The 26,559-nt window shown below is 38.3% G+C and overlaps 1 protein-coding gene across 1 annotated transcript in view; it reads right to left on the bottom strand.

Annotated features, from left to right (window-relative positions):
- LOC126334683 (ATP-dependent zinc metalloprotease YME1L-like) overlaps nt 1-26,559 on the bottom strand; it is a 105,386-nt gene that overhangs the window by 65,247 nt on the left and 13,580 nt on the right. Inside the window, exons 3-4 of the mRNA XM_049997159.1 lie at nt 17,846-18,128; nt 6,222-6,392 (exon numbers count right to left, since the gene is read on the bottom strand). Of these exons, the coding sequence (XP_049853116.1) occupies nt 6,222-6,392; nt 17,846-18,128 (454 nt within the window). The remainder of the gene's footprint in view (nt 1-6,221; nt 6,393-17,845; nt 18,129-26,559) is intronic.

Genomic DNA, 26,559 nt, shown 5'->3' with positions numbered 1-26,559 from the left:
CTGAAATCAGCACAGCTGTTTTTGTTTTTATGATTACTGTGATGCTCATGTAGTATACATCTGTGTTTCTCCTGAAACTTTACCATCATCCTTTTGTTTCGAATTTATTATATACGTTCAGTATCTTTTCCCATTTGCCTTGTTGTTTCCAATTTTATGCATCCGGCCTTATGTTGGAGGCCTCTCACGGAACATCCTCTTTGGAAAACTGGATTCTTGTTTAGGTTATCGGTCTCCAGATGAGCTGTCTTCATCCACCCCACCCTGCTGTGGGCACTTTCTGGCTTCATCTATATACACGATCCAGTCACATTAATACGACCACTGTCTACGTTTGAACTGAACACTCAATAACCACTCTCAAACAGCAAGTCACAGCACTAGCAGTGACGGGTATGTGTAGTGATGTAGTGTGACAGATACATGCAGGATGTAGTGCAGTCATCATAATGCAGAAATGGAGCATTTTATCCGATATTCAACAGGACGTGATGTCTTGCTTTTGGGCCAGCAGTGGAGCATTTCCGAAACAGCTAAGTTTGTAAACTGTTCGCATAGTGCTATCTTTAGGGAATACCACGCATGGAAAATGGCGTATACAAAATAAGTGCCAAGATAACTGTGGCATCACAAGCCACAAATTACAGGGCTGAATGACAACTGTGGAGAGACGTATGGATGAATAGATGTGCAAGCCCAGATGAACCAAGGTGCTACCAACAGAGTCCCCATGACTTTTCAGTGAATGTTGCTGCATATGGACATCAGCAGAAGGCATCAGGCTCTTGCACCCATGCTTACCACTGTTCACTGATAAGAAAAGATGCAATTTGTGTGCTGGTGATGAAGGGTGCAATATGCATGCCAATACCGCAACTGCATGTGCACTGAGTGGCAACAGATGGGCTTTTCAGATGAATCATATTTAGTGCTTGATTGGGCAGCTGGCTGTTGGTGTGTACAGCATGAAACGCCTGAACGCAAACACCCTGCAACAAACGTCATAAGGGTCGAAGTTGGAGGAGGGACCATTATGGTCTGGGGAATGTTTCTGTGGCATTCACTGGGTGATCTCATCTTTCTGAAAGGCACAATGGATTGACCCAAGTACACATCTATCCTTGGGGACCATGTCAACACCTACAACAAGCTCGTTTTTCCTCGGCATGATGACATCTACCAATAGGACAATGCAAGGCATCAAACAGCTTGCACGGTGGGTGGTTCGAAGAGCACCATGATGACTATACTGTATTTCCCTGGACACCAAACTATCCAGATTTAATCCCAATCGACAATCTCTGGGACCACCTCAATTGGGCTGTGAGTAACTTGGATCCTTAACTGAGAAATCTAGGTACCTTCCACCCACTGACTATCTTCCCACATGTCTCTCAGCCATCTGCATTGCAAAGGGTTGTTATTTGGGCTTTTAACAGAGGGTCACAATGTGACTGGACAGTGCAAGTAAAAATGTAAGTATTCATTTGTACAAAATCATAATTCTTCAGAAGTCCTTCATTGATTCATTTGAAATTTTGGCACAATGGAGCATTCGAATACATGTGTTTTTATGTATCTTTCTTTAGTGTACCCTAAAGAATGACACACCATGAAGCGATCATCAGAAATAAAAAATCATTAGATGTGACATATGTTGCTGCATATGGGCATCAGCAGAAGGCATCTGGCTCTTGCACCCATGCTTACCACTGTTCACTGATAATAAAAGATGCAATTTTTTTTCCAAAGCTGTTTCACAGAGGAAGACCGCACTGCAGTTCCTTCTCTAAATCCTCGCACAAACGAAAAAATGGCTAACATCGAAATAAGTGTCCAAGGAATAGAAAAGCAACTGGAATCACTCAACAGAGGAAAGTCCAGAGCCGAGTGGACGGTCTGAATCAGAGGCTGAGACGATTCTGCGACCGTGTGGGCTGCAGATTCCTCAACTTGTGCCATACGGTGGTGGGGTTTCGGGTTCCGCTGGATAGGTCAGGAGTCCACTACACGCAACAAGCGGCTACACAGGTAGCAGGGGTTGTGTGGCGTGGACTGGACGGTTTTTTAGGTTAGATGGCCTTGGGCAAGTACAGAAAGGGCAGCAGCCTCAAAGGGTGCGGGGCAAAGTCAGGACATGCGGGGGCCAAGCAGCAATCGGTATTGTAATTGTAAACTGTCGAAGCTGCGCTGGTAAAGTACCGGAACTTCAAGTGCTGATAGAAAGCACCGAAGCTGAAATCGTTATAGGTACAGAAAGCTGGCTGAAGCCAGAGATAAATTCTGACGAAATTTTTACAAAGGTACAGACAGTGTTTAGAAAGGACAGATTGCATGCAACCGGTGGTGGAGTGTTTGTCGCTATTAGTAGTAGTTTATCCTGTAGTGAAGTAGAAGTGGATAGTTCCTGTGAATTATTATGGGTGGAGGTTACACTCAACAACCGAGCTAGGTTAATAGTTGGCTCCTTTTACCGACCTCCCGACTCAGCAGCATTAGTGGCAAAACAACTGAGAGAAAATTTGGAATACATTTCACATAAATTTTCTCAGCATGTTATAGTCTTAGGTGGAGATTTCAATTTACCAGATACAGACTGGGACACTCAGATGTTTAGGACGGGTGGTAGGGACAGAGCATCGAGTGACATTATACTGAGTGCACTATCCGAAAATTACCTCGTGCAATTAAACAGAGAACCGACTTGTGGAGATAACATCTTGGACCTACTCATAACAAACAGACCCAAACTTTTCGACTCTGTAAATGCAGAACAGGGAAACACTGATCATAAGGCCATTGCAGCATCCCTGAATATGGAAGTTAATAGGAATATAAAAAAAGGGAGGAAGGTTTATCTGTTTAGCAAGAGTAATAGAAGGCAGATTTCAGACTACCTAACAGATCAAAACGAAAATATCTGTTCAGACACTGACAATGTTGAGTGTTCATGGATAAAAGTTCAAGGCTATCGTAAAATGTGTTTTAGACAGGTACGTGCCGAGTAAAACTGTGAGGGACGGGAAAAACCCACCGTGGTTCAACAACAAAGTTAGGAAACTACTGCGAAAGAAAAGAGAGCTTCACTCCAACTTTAAACACAGCCAAAACCTCTCAGACAAACAGAAGCTAAACAATGTCAAAGTTAGCGTAAGGAGGGCTATGCGTGAAGCGTTCAGTGAATTCGAAAGTAAAATTCTATGTACCGACTTGACAGAAAATCCTAGGAAGTTCTGGTCTTATGTTAAATCAGTAAGTGGCTCAAAACAGCATATCCAGACACTCCGGGATGATGATGGCATTGAAACAGAGGATGACACGCGTAAAGCTGAAATACTGAACACCTTTTTCCAAAGCTGTTTCACAGAGGAAGACCGCACTGCAGTTCCTTCTCTAAATCCTCGCACAAACAAAAAAATGGCTGACATCGAAATAAGTGTCCAAGGAATAGAAAAGCAACTGGAATCACTCAACAGAGGAAAGTCCACTGGACCTGACGGGGATACCAATTCGATTCTACACAGAGTACGCAAAAGAACTTGGCCCCCTTTCTAACAGCCGTGTACCGCAAGTCTCTAGAGGAATGGAAGGTTCCAAATGATTGGAAAAGAGCACAGGTAGTCCCAGTCTTCAAGAAGGGTCGTCGAGCAGATGCACAAAACTATAGACCTATATCTCTGACGTCGATCAGTTGTAGAATTTTAGAACATGTTTTTTGCTCGAGTATCATGTCGTTTTTGGAAACCCAGAATATACTCTGTAGGAATCAACATGGATTCTGGAAACAGCGATCGTGAGAGACCCAACTCGCTTTATTTGTTCATGAGACCCAGAAAATATTAGATACTGACTCCCAGGTAGGTGCTATTTTTCTTGACTTCCAGAAGGCGTTCGATACAGTTCCGCACTGTCGGCTGATAAACAAAGTAAGAGCCTAAGGAATATCAGACCAGCTGTGTGGCTGGATTTAAGAGTTTTTAGCAAACAGAACACAGCATGTTGTTATCAATGGAGAGACGGACCTTAAAGTAACCTCTGGCGTGCCACAGGGGAGTGTTATGGGACCATTGCTTTTCAAATAGAAAGAAACTTCCACGTGGGAAAAATATATTAAAACCAAAGATTCCAAGACTTACCAAGCCGGAAAGCGCCGGCAGACAGGCACAATGAACAAAACACCAAACACACACACAGAATTACTAGCTTTCGCAACCGATGGTTGCTTCTTCAGGAAAGAGGGAAGGAGAGGGAAAGACGAAAGGATGTGGGTTTTAAGGGAGAGGGTATGGAGTCATTCCAATCCCGGGAGCGGAAAGACTTCCCTTAGGGGGAAAAAGGACAGGTGTACACTCGCACACACAAATATCCATCCGCACATACACAGACACAAGCAGACATCTGCTTGTCTGCTTGTGTCTGTGTATGTGCGGATGGATGTGTGTGTGTGTGTGTGCGCGCGAGTGTACACCTGTCCTTTTTCCCCCTAAGGGAAGTCTTTCCGCTCCCGGGATTGGAATGACTCCATACCCTCTCCCTTAAAACCCACATCCTTTCGTCTTTCCCTCTCCTTCCCTCTTTCCTGAAGAAGCAACCATCGGTTGCGAAAGCTAGTAATTCTGTGTTTGTGTTTGTGTGTTTTGTTCATTGTGCCTGTCTGCCGGCACTTTCCCGCTTGGTAAGTCTTGGAATCTTTGTTTTTAATATATATAGAAAACATGGTTTCCCTGAACTATCTTTTCAATTTAACCAGAGAAAGCCACAGTAGCACATGGGCATGAACAGCTAATTTCAAATGAATTTTCTTTGCACAGTCAATATCTTGCCTGTTGTTCTCATTGGAGAAGTTTCGTTAAATTTCAAAAACTCATAAGATAAGACACAACAACAAACTCATTCCTGGAAGGAGCGTCATCCACAGAAGTTAATGATGAATAAGACAGAATGCCTGAAAGAGAGTTGTCTATATGATTTTTTTCTGTTTCTATCAGTGATTGCTACTTAAAATGTTTATTGCATGTGAGGAGATATATTTTAAAATAAGTTTAAATTGTCATTTGCAAAATTACTGATGACAAAAGAATAAAATTTACACTATTATATATGATTCACTTACAACAATCTAAATAATACAATCATCACCATCATGGACAACAAAATCAATCAACCCTTGATCATAGATTGTTATATAAATTCACAATGAATAAGCATTGTAATGGAACAGGTCAATCACTCATCTTTAGCTAGGTATAGTACTTTTTGATACATTAAAAGAAATGGATTATTTGACACACTCCACATATTTACTATACAATACAGACAAGTACAAAACTGTAACTTTGCATTCCATATAGTTTTAATGACATCATTAAAATAGTTTTGTGCCCTAGTATACAAAATGTGTGTATTCAAAAATGGCTCTAACATAAATAATACTATTATTTTTCAAAAAACTTAATTACTTTTCATATATTGAATCTGTTTCAAAGTGTTTTTATTTAATTATATTTCCATTAGAAGCCGCTAACACTACAATTTTTAATTGTAAACTTTTAAAATAACTTCAAAAGACAAGATTATTTGTAGATAATTCACTTTTTTTACAGAAAATAATTTCTTTCATACATGCTTAACTTTGCCCTTGTTGGTGAGTACTTAATTGGAATATAGGTCATATGGAATTGGTGGGAAATAACTGGACTTTGTCCATCACGTTGTACTGTGTGTTTCAGACATATTTGAATGTTGAAATTGTGATGTCTTATAATGAACAGAATTAAATGCTCTTGTCGTGAGTGGCCAGCAGTTTTAGTTTGGGGGGGGGGGGGGGGGGGACACTTTGTGGAAGCAGAGGTTAGTGAAGGGCATACTTTTTAAAATTATAGTGTGCATTAGTGAACTTTGCAGTTCAGAAAAGGTTAAGTTGTTACAGCAACCCAAGGGCCACTCTTTGCCCAGATCTGCTCTATGTGAATGATAAAGTGCCAACAAAAAGCTATTTCGACATACATATTTTGATCCAAAAAATCTGAATACCTTCCTGCAATCAGAAATGTACCTCTAGTTGTTGAGATGACAAAGATGTTGAAATAAATCAAATGATGACAACTAATGAAAATCATTAATTTAATTTTTATCACAATCTTTATTTTACTGATCATATTAGTGATCACTGGCAGAGGAAAGAGGCTTGAACATGCAAAATATTCAATTTAAAAGCTGACCTTTCAGTCTTTCTGTTTCAGAATCAACTAGTCTATCAATATGGCCATCATGGGTAGTGCTGCCGGGTAAATTTGGCTTTAGTGATTCACGTAACCTTAAAATCAGGCTAGGATTTCTTGCTTTTTCAGACTGTATACTACGTTCTGTCTTGAAACCCCTTGCTGAAACACCTGTAAAAATTGCAAGAGGCAATCAGCTATTGCAACACACATGAAGAAAGACAAATATACAATGTTTTAAATGACTCAACTGTGCAAAATATAATTTAAAATGCAGTCTATAAAGGTTTTTAAGTGGGTGACACACCATATACCTGTATGGTGTCCATCAATCTTTCACAACTTCAGTAGTATGCCACATTTTGATACAATATACATTACAATAATGCTTAACATCTATATAAATTCAGAGCCTGTATGCGGATGTACAAAATTATTCGAAGGGAAGAATAATAAGATAGCTACACACTGTCTCTTTTAAACTGTTTGTTGACCACAATACTACCTGAATATCACTCAGCAGAAAGCTATGAAAGATTGTGTAATACAGGTTTTGAATATGTCATACCTACAACATGTATCTGCATGTTATCTCTGTGATGACTCTATTCCAGATTTGTCTTTCCCCCCTTCCAACACTATGTTTTAACTTAGAACTATTATTCAATTTTCTTTTACTTTTTACAATAATAAACACCTTCCTTATGTGTACCTACTGGTCAGTCCCTTTAGAAATGGCTGATGCTGTTTGAGTTAGACTGCATGACAGGATAGTTGATAGCACCAGTATTTTTATTCGTGGCATGTCTTCATTTGCTCTACATATTATTATGACCAATCTAAGAGCTATTAGGTGTTACTGTGATGATGAAATATTTCTTGAAATTGTCTGTAGTTAGACTGAGCAACTTCTAGTACCTCAAACCGTCACTGCACCAACTCTGAAAAACTCTCAACACCTGCTATATTGGCCCATTTAATCTCCCTGTATGCAAAAACAATTCACCTTGAAGTATTTTTTTTCCTTTATTAAATTTGTTTTTCACTCACGAAAATAAGCAATTTTCATACACATCATGATGTGCTTTTGCATTTGCTGTATAAAACCTATGTTGCCTATTGACACTGTAACATCTGCAATATTTATCTACTTCAGGTTGAGATGGATGTGATTGCTTCTCTCTTCTGTCAATATATGCAATCTTGAAATAGTCTATAAATGTGTGTTTTAAAGTTATGTCATATATGTACTAAATTGTAATGTATGTCTCTGATTTGCACTTAAGAAATCTAGTACTGTATTGAATGGAAAAGCTGGAAGGAAGACTCCAAAGCAAAATGATTTAGGCAAGAATAAAAAAGGTAGAGGAGCACAAATAAAAAATTATAAAATGTGCTGAACTTACTATTTATATGACTGACATTGTACATATAGGACACACAATAATTAGTTTTTAAGCACGAAACTGTTTTTGTCAGCTTATAAGAAGCCTATGTAACATTTCTGTAAGAAATATACAAAACTGTACAAAAAATAATTGAGTCTCTTCTGGGTTAACTGAAATTATTATACAAAGTGGTAACTTCCAAGAACTAATAAAATCATTTCTCAGGATATGAAATTTCCTAGAAAAACAGCAATTACAAACTAGATACTAGGCCATAATGGATTAATGGCTTATAGCATTTATATTTGTATAAGAGGATGTAATAATGTACATGTGCCAGTGAGACTCACTCAACCCATTTTGGGCAAACCTGTTTTGTCTGGCATCAGGAGGAGGCAAACGCAAAAGAGACTTCTGTCATTTTAATGGAGGTACTCAAGCTCTTTGGGTCCTTAAAGGAGAAACAGAGTCAGGATCTGTTAATTCAGGGGGTCAAGCAAACACTTCTTTCTGGGGAACAGGTGTCACGCTAGGATCTAAGAAAAGTGTTGTGCGTTTTAAGACCAGAAGTGATAAGTGCTTTAAGATTTGTTTACCTGAGGAATTAGTTTCGGCTATCTTTTAATAGTTCTCTGATTGGTGGGCATTGGGCATGAATAAAACCCTGATGAAAATTAAGTAGCACCACATGTGGTCCACTTTGTGTAAAGACATGCGGCAATTAGTGGGAGAGTGTGAAGATCGTAAGGCAGCCAAGCCCAATTCCAATTCTAGGCCAGGATTGCTTTAGGCCATGCGAGATGGTAATCCTATGGACGAATTTTCACTGATTACGTCAGGCCACCTGCATATACAAAAGATGGGAGTTGTCATGTTTTTTTGGTAGTGGATACCTTTAGCACATTTTTGTGGTTGATCCCAAGCAGTGGAGTGACTACAGGTTTAACTATTCGGCATGTGTTTAAATTTTATTCCATCTTCAGCACTTCAAGGTCGATAGTTAGCAACAATGCTGCGGAATTTTTGTCAAGGCAATTTAAGTGCTAATGTTTTGATTAAAAATGCCATTGCCCATCTCATCACCATGCCGTACTACCCTCAGTCATCATTTGCCAAAAGGGTGGACTGTAACTTGAAATCTGCATAGATAATTTTCCATGCTGAGTCACAGCGCAAGTGGGATGCCTCCATTCTGTGACTGAACTTAACCTTTAATTTGGCCCATCACGAAGTTTTGAAAGCACCACCTGCATCATTGCTGTTGAACTACCCTCTCAATCCACACTCGCTAATTTATGGTCCACGAATGATCTTTTGGCCGACAAAGTCACCCCTGAGGTAATTTAGATAAACTGGATGAGAGCCAGGAAGAACACCGAGCTCGCACACAGGAGGCAGGCACAGTGATATTAATAAGAGCCACCGAGCATGCCATGTGAAGGTTGGTGATTGAGTCTTCATCTCTAACTTTCGTGGCCAGAGATGGGCTGACACAACCATATCTGGCAGGTTGGTTCCTCACTTAATGGGACCCTGTGAGGTCATCCAAGTATTAAACCCAGTCAAGTCTCTTAGTGCGCAACCTCGTCATGGGCAAGGTTTCCAGGGCCCACCCCTCCCAGATTAACACAGTTTTAGTAAGCTTCTTTCCCCTTCTTGGGGTGTAGAGTTCTAAGTTTAAGTGGGAGAGACTGAGCCATGTCAGCTGGCATCTATCAATCGATTGCTCGATCTTGGTGGCGGGGCACGCAACGAGCTTTTACCAACACAAATGTGGATAGTTAGAATTGAAAGGAGCAATTCCAGGGCACGAGGACAGTTTACCTCTACTGTCAGGCACCAATAGTAAAGGGCTTTTGCAGAGCACAAACTTCATCCTGCGAAGAAAGTGTTTTTTTTTTTGGCTGTGGTTATGATGGGGCTCTGGAAATTTACGTGTGCCGAGTGTGTGGAGAGTGTGAGTGCCACTTCGCTACCGATTCATCAAATATTTGGGTTAGAGTCCTCTGGCTTCTGAACCTTCCCAGAAGATCTGCTGTGTTTGCTGTTTATGGGGGTTCACTCCAATAGGATTGAAGCATCTCCGTTTCATTATAGATGCTAGTCGCAGATGTTTGTGAAATGTGTAGAAGCTGCATGGTCTGTGTTACAAGGCTACTGGAGGTACATTAATCAGAACTGCCTGTTTAAATTGGTTACATTTCGAGTGGGTCCCCATGGACCACATTAAGGACTGAACTGTGTTTTGTTCTTCCTTTTAAATACAGTGAAGACTAATTTAATCAGAGTTCCTTTTCACTGTACTCATTTTTGTTAAGTATTTGTGAAACATTTTGGTGGGGTTGTTAGTTGACTCACCCTGAGATTTTCTATGGTAAATTCTGCTGACATAAGAATGTACTTTCCACATTATTTATGGCTAGTGACTTACTGCAAAACATGTTAGAAGTAAGCGAGTTTGAATTTTCTTCCATTTCAAAATAGTGCACAATTACTACTCCTGTTGCATAATTAGTACAAGTAAGTGATTGCCAATTAAGCCTTATTGATTTTTTTCATTTCTGTAATCAGAGTGCTACCTAGTTGTCCAGTGCTTTGTTGCTTATCGTCATATTTGATGATTGGGTAGATGGTTGTTCTTTACTTATGCATGGCTCTTAAATGGTAAGATAATGAAATACATGCCGCCCTTAGCAAAGCTGTACACTGTTACTAGTTTTCAAAGTTTAGTTCTTAGTCTGTTGTAGTTCACATTGTACTGGACCTGCCTCATCCACCAATACATCCATGGAGACAAGTTCATACCACCTACTCTGTTCATCAGGTTATCCCACTTGTCATGGGACTGAATTGTATCTCTTGATGCAATAATTTACCAACAGCCATATGTATTGCATAAATTTATTTTATGAACTTCTTATGTGCTACCAGTTTCAGCATTACATTGATGCCATCTTCAGGACCCTGTACAATGCGTAGAACAAATGTACTATTATAAAAAATATAGAATATATGTTAACAATTGACAGGTATCATGATAAATATGTAAGTGGCCGAAAAAGACATATTGTATATCATTAAAACTATACGCAACATTAGGGCAAATATGCTTCTGCCTATGTCATGCTGTTGTTAATATTTTTCACTGTTTTACAGGAATATAGCATAGTAGATGAACACACGGGCCAGGTCATATTATGTGTGGTATGACAAATAGCTGCCGCAATATTAACGATAAAAAGCATAAAAGAATCTGTCTTAATAAACCCAATTGCATTCACAAACTAAAACCAATGCAATTGTACTATAGAAAACCATCAAACACACCTGGTCACCGTAGGCACATCGTTAGAACCCCTATGTTAGACCACCCTGCACTTTGCTGAGAGGATTAATGCAACAACACTATCTGCCTCATATAGTCATAGTTACAAAGAAGATTCTCTATCTCTGTATATCAAAAATGTCTATCTCCCTACATCTAAGTCCTATACAATTATGTAGGATTATACCAAGTGGAATCAAACGAATAAAAAGGAAAGGAAGAAAAAGAAATACAAGTCTGAACATAAACCTCAAAATGAAATGTATACCGTCCCTAAGACTAAGGGTAACACCTGTAACCATGTCAAATCGTTCTTCGGGTTGCATTAAGGCTGGGTGTAGTAACATATGAGATGACTATCAGATTCTTAAGTACATCATCCAGTGTCATCATATTCTGTCTAATGACCTTAATGAGTCGGAAACTGTCTGCATGGGTCAAAATGTCATGGCACCTAAAACCTGGTAAAAATATTTGACTAGCTAAAATAAAACAATAACGAATTTATACCCATCAGCCAAGTGTCAAGAAAATGCAATGTTACATCAAGTATAAAACTGGTTAAATGCTAACTCTAGAGTGCAAAGACAGGTGAACAGTACAGTAATCCAAAGGAGTTGGAAAATGATGTTGGACACATTTGCAAGTTATGGCAGTGAATAATTTCCACAGGTGGGGAAAAAATTTATTATTCACCCATATGTGCCTTATATTGGCAAATATCAAAATAGCATCTAAGTATGTTACGTAAAATTCCAAAGTATAATACTGAAGTCCCCATGATCACCAGTATTCAAGTATTATAAGTATCTCATTTGGAGATGTATGGCAAAATTGACCTAACAATATCTGTAAGAGTATAAGTAATTTTGCTGGTACATCACTGATGACCTGGACCAACAAGTTAAAATATAAGTCACTGCCTATTTATGCATACTTTATCATTAAATCTTGACAGGGTACTGTCTATAACGCTGTGCCTGTAAACTGTTCATCCATCCTATATATCAGCTAACCACATACTCACTGTGGTAAATGCATCCTTTTAACTAAATTGTAGTAAGGTTATAGGAACAACTAACAAGAAAATTTTATCAGAAGTAAGTCTAAAACATCATCTCTAACGTTACCATATAGCTGTAAAGACTTACAGGCCTCAAATGTATCAGAGGCCAAGTAATTCAATGGGGACGCAGTGGTTCGATTAAATTCAAATAATACAGATCTGATGTGAACCAAGCACAAACACTCAACATCTATGAGTCAAAACTAAAAATATAAGAAATATGTGAACTTCAGATAACAAGCCCATAACCTCAGTGTTGATGGCTACCTACACCTTAGTCTAAACCACTAAATATTGTCCATCCTGTCACTTACATCTACATCAGGTGTTGCCGTGATATTAAAAGTTAATACTCGCATTTACTAAGAGGTTGACAGACGAAATGCAAATATTGCGTAACCCTACTGCCCAACATGCCAGAGAGGTGTCGGAAATAACTGACCACAGTGAACATTATGAAAAAGCTGTATGAATAATCACTGCCTAAAATTTTTTTTGTATCGGGTGAGATATTTATACACAACTCTCACACTACTTATAACCTTTCAAGCACCTTCTCTAATACATTACTACAATATTATGATGCATAATCAAAGAAGATCATAATTAGTGTGTTACAGAGTAAAATATATCACTCACCACACGTCAGTCTTAAAATCGCTGTACATGGAAGGAGCAATATAACTGGATCTGTGAATCAAATCTAAAATACAAAACAGTGGGGTAAATGATAAGAGTTTCAAGAAGACATCAGCACACTACATTTTTATGCTCAACATACCGTTATGCAACAGGTCTTGGTGGCCAGGCGACACAGACTGAGGCGGTTTGCAAACATCGATGTGCTTTGACATGGTTATGTCACATTTTCTTGTATTTTAATTTTTTTTAAATTTTTTTTATTAGTTAATTATATATATGGACATATGATTGTATGCACTACATTGATTGTTAGGTGCATGGCCTATGAAAGCTGTGTGGTATGGATTTATGAATAATAGTGTATACGTGTGTTCATCTACCATGCTATATTCGAGTAAAACAGTGAAAACTATTAACAGCAGCATGACATAGGCAGAAGTATATTTGCCCTAATATTGCATATGGTTTTAATGATATACTATAGGTATTTTTGAGTCACTTACGTAGTTAATATGATACCTGTCACTTGTTAACGTATGTTCTATATTTTTTATAATAGTACATTTGTTCTACTCATTGTACAGGGGCCTGAAGATGGCATCAATGTAATGCTGAAACTGGTAGCACATAAGAAGTTCATAAAATAAATTTGTGCAACACATACAGCTGTTGGTAAATCATTGCATCAAGAAATACATGCCAGCCGTTGTCCCACAGTCCATAACGAATCAATGAAGATTGCATTGTATCTGTACTACTTCTCCAGGTTCTGAACTTACATCACCAATGGATGTGACACACTGCTTGTGTTACTGGTACCAAATTGACTGCAACCATTTAAGATGTATTTAAAACCCAACTGAAAAATTTTGTAAATATTAACGTATTGACTACTAATATGCTGACTTCAGATATCTGACAATGTTTGACAACTTGCTTATTTTCATAATTGTTTAAAAGATCTTTTGATGATGTCAATTGCTAATCTCATTTCATCAGTAATATTTGACAAATTGTTAAATTTCTTACTTATTTTTAAAAGCTATTTTACCGACTCATAAGGTTGCTGACTTATTTCAATAAAATATTATGCCTGTTTCAACTATGAATGCTGCTTTCTTGCCTTCTGGCCCAGCCCTACCACTCAACAGCCTGTTAAGCTGCTTTAGGGTACCTACACCCAGTTCATATTACACATCAGAGGCTGTTACTCAGGTTGCTGACTGTGTGTGGTGTGCACATTTTTTTTGACAGGCATCTCTCCATCCAATCCAGATAACGATAGCAGTAGGAAAACGAGAAGCATCACTGTAGAATCAGAAAAAAAGCAACCCACAGGTGATAGTATTAAAATCCTAATGGTAAACTGCCGAAGCATTGCAACAAAGTGCCAGAGTTTGAAGTGCTAAGTGTACATGCAAATCGTAAATGGAGGTGGTGTATTTGTTGCAGAAGACAAGAAACTCAAATCCATTGAAATATAAATTAAAGCACATATGAGACTGCTTGGGCAAGATTCAGTATCAGGTGCGGGCAAGTATTAAATGCCTTCTCTGAAAAATACCTAAAACAGGTAGTTAGGAAGCCCACTCATGATGAAAATATATTGAATCTAATGGCTGTAAATTGACCTGACCTCTTTGGGAATGTCCATATAGAAAATGGCATCAGTGCACATAATGCAGTTGGGGCAACAATAATTATAGAAATACAATATACGATTAAAACAAGTGTGAACAATTAAAACAAGCAGAAAGACATATTATGTTCAGTGAACTCAATAAAAAATCTGTAGTGTCATACTGCGATGAGAAACTTGATACTTTCAGCACAGGGCAGGAGCATGTAGAGGAACTCTGACTCAAGTTTAAATCAGTAGTTGATCATGAACTGGACAGTTATGTATCCACTAGAACAGTTCATAATGGGAGGGAACTTCCACGTAGAGAAACTTCTAAAGAAACAGAGAGGACTGTGTAATAGGTGTAAAATGAAGCTTAGGGCTATAGATCGAGAGATGCCGAATGGAACACATTTGGCCGTCAATAGAGCAATGCGTGATGCCTTCAATAACTATCATACCAGAATACTATCAAGTGATCTTTCACAGAACCCAAAGAAATACTGGCCATATGTAATGGTAACGGCTGTTATGGGAACCAAAGTTAGTAAAACCCAGATGAATTGCCCCAATTTAATCCTTGTATCATTGAAAAAATGAATGAAATAAGTATTAGTGTCAGTGGTGTTGACAAACAGCTGAAATTGTTAAAACTGAACAAAGCTCCAGGGTCCTACTGAATCCCTGTCAAATTCTGTACTGAATTTGCCGAGTTAGCCCCCCTCTCCTGATTATATTCTATCACAGATCCCTTGAACAAAAAACCATGCCCCGTTCTTGGAAAAAGGCACAGGTCACACCCATCTACAAGAAAGGTAGTACAAGTGATCCACAAAACTACTGTCAAATTTCCTTGACATCAATTTCTTGTAGAATCTTAGAACAAATTCTGAGCTCTAATATGATGAGGTACCTTGAATAGAAAGACCTCCTCAATGCCAACCAGCATGGATTCCAAAAACACAGAACATGTGAAACCGAACTCACTTTTCTTGGATGACATAGTGAAAGCTTTGAATCAAGCCAGTTAGATAGATGCTGTAAATCTTTATTTCCGAAAACCATTTGACTCAGTACCACACCTACACTTATTACCAAAAGTATGATCATATGGGAGTAGCAAGTGAAATTTGTGACTGGGCTGAGGATGTTTTGGAGGGAGAATACAACATGTTATCTTGGATGGAGAATCATCGTCGGATGTAGAAGGAACTTCAGGTGTGCCCCAGAGAAGTAGGCAGGCGCCCTTGCCATTCATGTTGTTCATTAATGACCTTGCAGACAATATTAATAGTAAAATAAGACCTTTTGCAGATGATGCAGTTATCTATAATGAAGCACTATCTGAAAGAAGCTACATACACATTCAGTCAGATCTTAATAAGATTTCAAAGTGGTGCAGAGTTTGGCAACCTGCTCTACATGCTCAAAAATGTAAAATTTTGCACTTCACAAAACGAAAAAATGTATCTCACGACTATAATGTCAATGAGTCACTCCTGGAATCTGCCAACTCATACGTATATCTGGGTGTAACACTTTGTAGGGATATAAAATGGAATGATCACATAGGTTGAGTCGTGGTTAACGCAGGTGGCATACTGTAGTTTATTGATGGAACACTGGGGAAGTGCAATCAGTCTACAAATGAGATTGCTTACAAATCACTTGCAAGACAAGTTCTAGAATACTGCTCAAGTATGTGGGACCCCTACTGGATAGGACTGACACAGGGATACTGAACGTATACAGAGAGGGGCAGTATGGATGGTCACAGGGTTGCTTAATCCGTGGAATGTCATAGAGATATTGAAGGAACTGAACTGTAAGACTCTAAGATAGATGTAAACTATTCTGAGAAAGTCTATTACTGAGGTTTCAAAGACCAGCTTTAAATGATTGCTCTAGGAATATGCTACAACCCCCTACGTATCGCTCTCATGGGGATCAATAGGATAAGATTATTCTAATCACTGCACACACAGAGGCATTCAAACATTCATTCTTCCCGCATTCCATATGTGAATGAAACAAGAAGAAACTTTAATAACTGGTACAATGGGACGTACCCTCTGTCATACACATCACAGCGGTTTGCCAGATATAGATGTAGATGTAAATGTGTATTTATACTTAAATGTTTTGTTGCTATTATTTAATGTTGATAGTGTTAGTCAGACTGTCCATACATAATTCGACAGTGAAAGTTAGAGTAAGGTTCAGTTACCTGTTCTTGAAATATTTGTGCTCCTAAAATAAGTTGTAGTACTTGAGTTAAACTATAATGTATTCAGGGCTCCTACATACATTTCAAGATCTGTGCAATGCGAACACGCTCTGACAGTCAATGATGTTAATGAGATGTAGTTTGCTACTATAATTACTTAATATAAAGACAGTTATTTTACCTTGTGATAAACATTTGGTTGAAATTAATTTTGCCTAATTTACGCTGGTTCAAATCCCACAACAACTCCCCCCCCCCCCCCCCCCCCTTTCCTTTAAATACTTGGCTGACGTAGAAAATGTTATAAAGTTCAATTTCCCTTTACATTAGCACACAATAACAGTCATTCAGGGTAGTATCTTTAATATCAGTATCCCCCTTGGAGTGTTACACATGCTTCTATCCACAAACTCTAGCATTTATCCAGTTACCAATCCATTAAATAATACTTAAACTTTATTAAACTATCTATAATTTCTTTGCACCACCACACATTCTCCTTCTACTAAACTACACTCCATACTTTGGTTTAACACTTGGCCACTTCTCCTGCACTTAATGTCTTAATCTATAACACTGCATTTCTTTTTCTTCATTCTTCTGTTTTCCAATTTGTATTTTATAAATACCAATCTCAATTCAAATCTGCCAATTGGTATGACTTGCAGTTCACTACATGGTTCCTAAATCATTACTGAACCAAAATATAATCAAACTTATTTTTTCCCATTTTCTTTCTTTCTTTCTTTCTTTTTTTTTTTTTTTTTTTGTAATGGAAAGAGGTTTTATCATTCACTGTGCAACAACCGGATCACATTTCAAAGCTATATAAACAGAAACTTCGTGGCAGATTAAAACTGTGTGCCCGACCGAGACTTGAACTTGGGACCTTTGCCTTTCGCGGGCAAGTGCTCTACCATCTGAGCTACTGAAGCACGACTCACGCCCGGTCCTCACAGCTTTACTTCTGCCAGTATCTCGTCTCCTACCTTTCAAACAGTTGGTAGAGCACTTGCCCACGAAAGGCAAAGGTACCGAGTTCGAGTATCTGTCAGGCACACAATTTTAATCTGGCAGGAAGTTTCATATCAGCGCACACTCTGCTGTAGAGTGAAAACCTCATTCTATATAAACAGTTCCATGCTGAAATGTGGCGATTTATTAACATAAAATTTTAGAAGAGGCTATTGCAAATATATTTTTGGCAATGATCACATGAAATGAGTGGCTATACTCCAATAAAATAATACTTAACATGTAATTTAACTGTCTGGTTATCTTTCACAATGTGAGTTTTTTTTCTATACAATACAAAGTAAATGAAATCTCAGACAAGTTTTAGGTTTTCTACTTACCAAGAACAAGTGGATTACGACAGTAATTGCTCTGTAGTATACTTCTGTGGAATTTAGTTGAGACGGCAATGTTTGGAAAAACTGGAAAACTGTTAACAAGTGATCCATGTTTATTCTCATAAAATGAGTCTGCTGATTTATATGATACCAGCCAAGGCAATGATTTTGTCCTGGAAGGTCTCCAAGATAAATTTCTGCTATTAATTTTGGCACTTCCATCGGTCACAGATATTTTTAAAGATGAAAAGTTTTCCAATATTGATTTAGAACAGTTTTTGAGCACCTATAGAAAAAGCAAAGATAGGTGATTATTATTAGGTGATTATTTTAAAAATTTTTTGTCCAGAGCCAAACTGAATTACATTACTGATTTAAATGTTATTAAATAGGCTATGTAACCACACATATGTTGGACATGTTATTCTTACTTTTTGCAGCATATCATACATTATTTTTATCAAATAATCAGAACTAAAAGTTGAAGCAAAAATCAGAAATGGCAATAAAATAAAAAGGAAAAGCACAGGAAAACTAAATCAAGTAATTACATCACTTGCCAAGAGAAACTGGACTGACAGAAATAAGAAGTATGACAGTATGACTAAACAAGATGAATTTAAAATAAAAATACACTATGCGCATCTACAGTAATAAGACTCTTTATATCAACGCAGAATTAAAACATTACCAAACTCTAATCCGCCTTGAAGCCTTATACGCAGCCTAAAGTTAAAACCCTGTATGAACAGGATTACTTAGGAGTCTAGAACTTGTTGAATGAAGGATATGGTGGAGGATATTGGAACCTCAAAGAAGAGCAGATGGAACAATATAGAAGAAGAGTGAACCAAGAACTGTACCCAAATAGAGAAGTCTCAGATATCATCAGGAAAAGAATTGTGTTCATTAAGACAACTTCTTAGAATGGACCACAGGAAGAGCACACATCAGATGGTGAAGTTACTTGTGAACAAGAGGCCCACAGAACACTGAATAAAAAAAGTACAAAGTGATCTGGAAGAAATAGGAATAAAACTGGGTAACTTTAAAATCTAAATTTGCAGCTGTGATAGGTTTCCATGACAGAGCTACATCCAGGACAAAAACCATCAAAAACAGGAGAATGAAGAAGCAAAGTATGAAAAGGAAAGAATATTAGATGAAGATTATAAACTCATTCAAATTAACACGATACTCAGACGGCCAAAACAAGATCACCTGATTCTGGTTTCAGTACCATTAACAATACAAAAACATTCACTTACTCCAGAAACAAAGAGGGCATTCATAATACTGACTGAACATCTTGTCTTAATATTATGTGGCACAGTATTATTCCTAGTGATGTGAAGTTCATTTCAGACTGCAAGAAAGATGAAGAGGTGACATCTGTATTTACTATCCTGCATCAAAACGCGTTATTTTGTGTGTCTGTCCTGATGAGAGATATGTGTTGGTGGCTATTCATTGGGGGCAATCAGGGAAGTTTATTAAAAAAAATTTTGACATGATTTCTTTGGTTAAGAGTGTTGCTTGCTGGCGAAATGCTCACACAGCTCGCTCGCAGTACCAGTCAGTGTTGCTGGGATAGGATCATTCTAACAGATAAAGACTGGCAAAGAACAGGCACTTCATGAATGTCACCTGCAACCATTGACCAATGAGAGCATAGCAAACTGCTCAGAGTTCTGGGCACAGATGACCTATGCCTCTCTCCCAACTTGACATTAAGTCTTTCCCTTCCGTCCTGCGATTAACTCGACACTTAGGTCATAATGGTCCATCATCCCTGGATGCTGAGATGGTTCATCCAGGAAATGGCTTCAAAAAAACTGTAAAAACAGATGCAGCTGTGTGCGTGCATCCTGACTTAACACTAGCAGTTCTATTGGCAAATGACAGCTGTGGAGGGATGTATTATGACGGACGAGCTTGGTGGCATGGTAAGTAGGTGGCACCCTTGACATGCGATGCCTGATTGAGCTCAAAGCATGAGAAATCCTGAGTGCAAGTCAGCCAGCCTGAGGCTCTGGCTATGTGCTGCAAAAAACCCAACCAGCAGAGTGGACTTCGGAGATAGCCACTAAGGCCAAATTGACAGAAAATATGAAATATAGGAAATTATAAATAAAAACCAAATCAGTGACAGAGAAGCCAGTTATATGGTTCTTAAGATGAAAATCAGACAAGGGTACGAGTGAAATGTATCCTCGCAACAAGATTTAGCTTAAAGTTAATAAATGTTAAATTTTGTAGATGTAAAATAACCTTCAAAAGTTAGTAAGTTATTAACACTTTAAGTGATTCACACACAAAAGCAGTGTCCGTGGGTAGGCCCCAGTGACCAATATCTAACAGTTTTATTTGATTTTCAGTGAACATTAGATATTTCAAATTACAGGGTAGACTGTATATTCCATGCATGAAAAAGTGAATTCTCTAACAAATAAGACACAAAATAGTGAAAGTACAGAAAACAAGCATTAGTAAATACACGCAAGTAAAGATGTATGACAGTAATTAGTTTGTATGATGTTTATTAATGTTATAACAACAAAAAATAGCACCCATATGAACAAAAACACCACCATTAAAGCTATACAAAAACATGTGCGAGTGAAAAGCTGAAGAAATTCACATCCATATTCATGTGTGACATTTATAACATAAATTTATAGTTTAGGCATGCTTTTGGAAGTCTGAAGGGTGTTGCTTGACTCACATCAGTGCAAGTCTATATGTAACATTTAGGATTAGTGCAATGGATGTGTTGGTTGGCTCTGGACAGTGACGTAGGCATTTGGAATACAATCACACATCAAGAGGCCCTAAGAACAGTGCATTGTCTTACTTTTATTCTTTTTTTTTTTTTCTTTTTGCAGATGAATGTGGAGGTTCACATGTCAATCTTTAGTGAAAGCAACAGTCGTAAACAACATCAGACAATTATTTATCTTACAGAGATAAGAAACAAGAACAGCACTATGATTCATTACCATTTTACACCCCCTAAATTACCCCATTAGGTTGCAGCCTAATTATGCAGTAAACCTGAAATCTTTAACACATTTTCTGTTGATTACTAAAAAACTGCCCACACATGTCCACTTTCTGATTGGTCTTTTCCATCCTGCCCATCTGGTTTTGGTAGAGTGGGATAAGACACACAATCAGATCTAGTCACTATCCCATGTTCATGGCTGGGTGCCGCTATGAGAGTTTTGTTGGCAGCTGGAAACTATAGTCTCCTAAACAACAATTAGCCCTTGGTTGCAGCTGGCTCTTGTCCACCTCGCTGCCCGATGCTGGGCTGATCTTGCCACCACTTCCCTCTCTACTGTCATCCCTTTAATGATTCAACCATCAATACTGGGGACATCATTGCCTCACCTTCACTGTTTCCACTTGCCACTTTTGTGCTGTTGCTGATGACTACACGAGGAATGCGGCACAGAAGATCAGGAAACTGTTTTCCTTGAAGGCATCATTTCTCATTTTTGATCTGATTATACCATCGTTAGTCACCAAGTTCTGGGTCTCTTTGTTTGTAACCATGCCTCTGACACGCTGCCGGGAGTAAGGTTGATGGCTGTAGAGATGACTGTTAGGGCTCTGTAGTAGTAATAGAGAAATTCAGACTTAGAAATTTGGAGTTGCATGAGAGATTTGAATGGGTGCAGTTGCAAGCAACTACGTCTAAATCAGATTCGAATGTTCCTTCCAGTCTGCGGTGCTGAAACTGACTCCCACACTATAAGCATTTCTAGTTTTTTGTTCTTATTCTGAGTGCTCATCAGAACCAAAATTTCATGTTGATGTCTCATTCACGAGTACCCATGCCTTGTTGTAACTGGACAATTATCTAGGCCCTCTTACAACTACCACTTCCATGCAACATAAGTTTAATGCGCAAAAACCTCATTTATGCAGCACACATTATTCCAGATTTCTCATTTACCCACACTTATTTTTTATTTTCTCTTCCTTAACACAACAATGTTTGGTATGTAATTGGCAATGCAGGTTTCATGGAGATCACCTGTCTCACACTTCCAGCTATCGTTATTATGACTAGTGTGGATCTATTCCTTATTGAGCTAAGAAGCTGTACCGGTACTGTTCCTTTGTTCCCACGTTTTGGATGTGCAAAAGTGACATGGATTCAAACTGAAAGAAAGTCATAGTTTCAGTAGTCACAAAATTGGAAGCACTAAACAGAATAGACAATGGAAAACTGCTGAAAAACATAGGTGCAAAATATGGTGAAGGGACATCAACTATGTCAGTTGGAAAGAAGTGCTGAAAAGAAATTGAAGACTTCTGTTTCAAAATGATGGTTTGCAGAATCAGAGTACAATAGAGAAAGCAAGAAATGAAACACTGGATGAAGCATTATTCGTTTGGTTTAGTGACAAAAGAGACCACGGTGTTGCGATATGTGGCCAAATCCTGGAGGAAAAGGATACTAAACTTAAACAGCACATTACCTGATGATGGTCCTAGCTTCACAGCCAGACAAAGTTGGTTAGAAAGATGGAAAGCTTGTCATGGCATACACCAGGTTATAGTGATTATTGGTTCTGAAGTAATGGAAAAATCATAAGGCCTGCTATTTGTGATTCTGCCACTGAAGTTTGTGAAGTCGTCAACATCACTGAATTCGCTGAAATATTAACAAACATACCTGGTTCTTAACATATAGATGATAGTTATGCAGATGCCTTGTTGCAGAATGACAGTGACGCAGGTTGCAGCATGATGACCGATGATGAAATTTATACTGCTGACTATTGTACTACAGAGAATGAAAGTGTTGGTGAAGTTGATATCAAAAATAGTGGTTCAGGAGAAGAAAGATGCCTCGTGTGAAGACAACAGCACAGCTGGAAGAGCTAATGGTTAACCTAGAACATCAGCTGGAGATAACTCCAACCAAATTGATGCTCTCAAACGCCACAAACGTTTGAAGCAAAAGAACTTGCACACTATTTCAGTACATAAACATGAATAGACATCAGTACCTACAGAGTTTCAGTGCCGAAAAAATGTTTATTGTCGGCACCAAAATAAAAGGTTTGTATACTGTAGTACATAATATAGTTTTTGCATTTTATACAATGTTTCCAGATTATCTGGATTTTTGGCAATCTGGATTATGTCTCATCTCTCCTAGTTCAGATAAACAAAGTTCTTGCATACTGCCAAGTTGTCTTTACACCTACAATTAGCAGTGCACACAGGTAACAACTTATGTCCCCTTTTGGTGTGCCAATGAACTATGTTGTTACTTTATTCTATAACATAATTATATGTGTGCCTGTTTCTACAGTAGCATGTCATCACATACACACCTCGCTTGCACACACAAGCATTGTTCCGCCTGGTTTCACAGCTGTGCTACTAATTGTAGTGGTGTACTTTATTTGTTCTATTAACTATCATAGTTGGAATACCACTATTTCAGATTCTATGATCCATTTCTGGAGTATTACTTGATTGAATGAACAATTTGTTGTATATAACTCATCAAGCAGTGACTTTTGCTGAAGTCAAATTTGACTTCCTTCAACAAGAAGAATTTAATTTGCAGCACATAGCCAAGCAGTTGTTAAATTAGGAGTCCTTTTAAAGGAATCCACATTACAAGGGAGCTCTTGGTGCCTTATGGGACCTGATTCAAGTGATTACCAATATCCAAGAACAACCAAGCAGCGTCTCAGATGCTGGTCCATATTGGACAAAGAAAACTTGGTTTAGTGCTGGATGAACAGCACTTAAAACATTTTTCTAGATCCTCAATCATTTGGTTGCCAATTGATGGAATCAAGCTATCCACTGTGACATGTCATTCACTATCGACGCTCGAGATGCTCCTCTTTACCAGCAGGTGCAATTAACGCATATAGAAAAAAAACTTACAAACACTACACGGATTCAGATAATCAGTATCGGATTACTGCAGCAATATGACACACTTCAAAAAATCATTGATCATGATCTAATAAAGGTGCATGAGGAATTATCAAACATAATTGCCACATCCAAACTGACTGAAGTCCTGCAGATCCTGATTTAATACCCATGCTGTCCAACTACATGTAACTGTTGCACACCTCCATCCACTTAGGGCTACAATATAAACCAGGTCCCAATTCCTACATATCTTAACTAATGCCACTGCTCAAATCACAATGCCTTTGCAAATGATTTATCCTATTCGAGAGTTTTCCTACTTACTATGTCACTGTTGATGGCTGCTCCATGTGAACTTTAACATAAGGATAAACCTGCCTCTTATTTTGACAATCTGTGAGTTTGAATGTTATCAATGACACTTTTTTCTCATTGCATGGAATACTCTGTGGAAGCATGCATGCTACTTGGCAAGAACAAGATTTTATGGTTGTTAGCAAAGACCACCAAATGTATTCAACCATGTCGTGCACCAACCTTCAACATTTTACTCAAACAAAAAAACTACTTTTGCTCCACGTGACACATATGGACTGCCACCTCTAGCTATGAGACCGCCCTCCTCTTTTGCTCCACGTGACACATATGGACTGCCACCTCTAGCTATGAGACCGCCCTCCTCTTGGTCGGAGCTGCTATCCCCCACACCCACAAGTTGTAACTATGGTATGGGTTCCCATATTTATTCCTCTCATCATCAGGAGTGGGCTATTACTTAACAGCTGCCATTGTGATTTTATCATGCCTAGCCTTAAACTATCAGTTAACGTGAATATATTTTTGATGTAAGCTTGGATCCATTTCTTTCATATTTACCACAGCTGCCCTTTGAGCTGTACCGTTACAATAACTGGACGATGCCACATAATGTCAGGGTTGATCGAATGTGATGACGAATCAACCAACTCGTAGCTCATGACAAGGTAAAACAAATTATTATGGATTGTGCTACTGCGCATGTAAAAGAGTGGGATCATTAGAGGTATATGATGACTGCGGTGTTACGTAGTTGAATCTCTATTTTTCTAGCTCTGCTTTTCATTGGACTATTCCTATTGCTCTTATGCAAATGAGTTATTGTAAGCGACACAGCAAATCGCCTTTCAAGCCACAACCGCCAGGTGACTACCATTAGAGATATCCACACTGTAGTTAGATTTGTGAGGACATGGAAAAAAAAATTCCCAGATTTTTCCTGGATTTCTCGGTTAAAAATACACTTTTACCTGGATGAAAATACACTTTTTTTTTCAATGTTAAGTGACAGTATACTCTCCCTCAGCACTGTAAAAGTCATCAATCCTTTGAATGTTTATGGTTTTATATACCGACGTAGAATTTCCCGGCACTTTAGAAAACAAAACGGGGGGGAAAAAACACATTTTGAAAGACCTTTGATGCGCAGGAACATGTATGCTGCATATTTTCGTATTACGAAGGTATAAATTTGAATTCCACCAAATAACGCATGTCACTTTCCGAAGCATTGAAATTGAGATTGCAAAGCGCTTTTGTAAGCGTCATAGATCATTCACGTGATCTCGCCAGCTGATGACACCACTAGTATATGTGATATAGTCAGCCAACAGCAAGATCACTCTTCAGTAGCGCAAATACACAAATAAGAAAAGGTAATGGCTTAAATTAATATACATATCATTCACATATAATGTTGGTCTCTAAGATTAATAAGTTGGAAGAGAAGCTAAGCTTCCACATATTTTTTGCGCGTGTTGCACTTTAAGATACACACACAAATGTGCCAGCACAATATTTAATAACTACGTAAATGTCTCATCTTCTGGGGTCGAAATACTTCTAAATGGTCGTCCTCAAAGAGTTTATTTTTAAATGAGAGTAAAACGCTTTGTGATTTAAGAAATTAATCGTACATTCTTGCACATAATTCATCTTGCATTAAAGGAAATCTGCTTTGAATGTAACGCTTTTCAAACCACCCTTTGCAATATTTTCCCGCGACCTGTTAGAAATAGGTCCGTTTCAGCAGTTGCAAGAAAGTGCCAGATAACTGGTGCCACCGCGCTTGCCAAGCTATGATGACACAGGAAGCCCATATGTTCGTACATGTAAAACATTAAAAGATCTTACATTACGCCATAAAAGAAACAAGACATCAAAGGATACTTCAAGAGCGTCGGAATTTCGCGAACCATACTAAAGTGCATAATTCGGCTTAAAATGCACATCCGTATGTGAATTTTCTTGGAGTACCAGTACTCATGTTTGGTTCTTAATTATAGCATAATGCCATACTGCACTAAAATGCAGCAAACAGTTAAAACTAGCCAATAGTGTGAAATTAAACACTTCGTTTCAAATAACTTGACTGCTTCAGTAGAAAGGATTAATAAAAGCCAAATCTCTTTAGCAAACCAGCAAAAATAACTTAATTGTTCTGTAAGGGGAAGTTCTCTGCAGAATCGGTGAGTAAAGGAACATTTGGAGAACACTGGCAAGTAGAAGGGACAGGATGATGATGGCTTCTGTTAAGACATCAGGGAACAATTTCCATGCTACTAATAGCACTAGAGGGAGCTTCATAGAGTAAAAACTGTAGAGGAAGACAGAGACTGGAATACATCGCTCAAATAATTGAGGACGTATGTTGCAAAACAGTCGTAAGACTGAAGACTCAAAGGGATTAACTATGTGTGTAATTGACTTGAGAAAGGTGCTAAAAGTGTTTTTAGTGTTAAGGGCTATCATGAAGATCTTAATAT

This window comes from Schistocerca gregaria, chromosome 2, assembly GCF_023897955.1.
Source record: "Schistocerca gregaria isolate iqSchGreg1 chromosome 2, iqSchGreg1.2, whole genome shotgun sequence".
Lineage (NCBI taxonomy): Eukaryota > Metazoa > Arthropoda > Insecta > Orthoptera > Acrididae > Schistocerca > Schistocerca gregaria.
The sequence above is the reverse complement of the archived record's forward strand: the minus strand, read 5'-3'. Positions and strand labels throughout refer to the sequence as shown.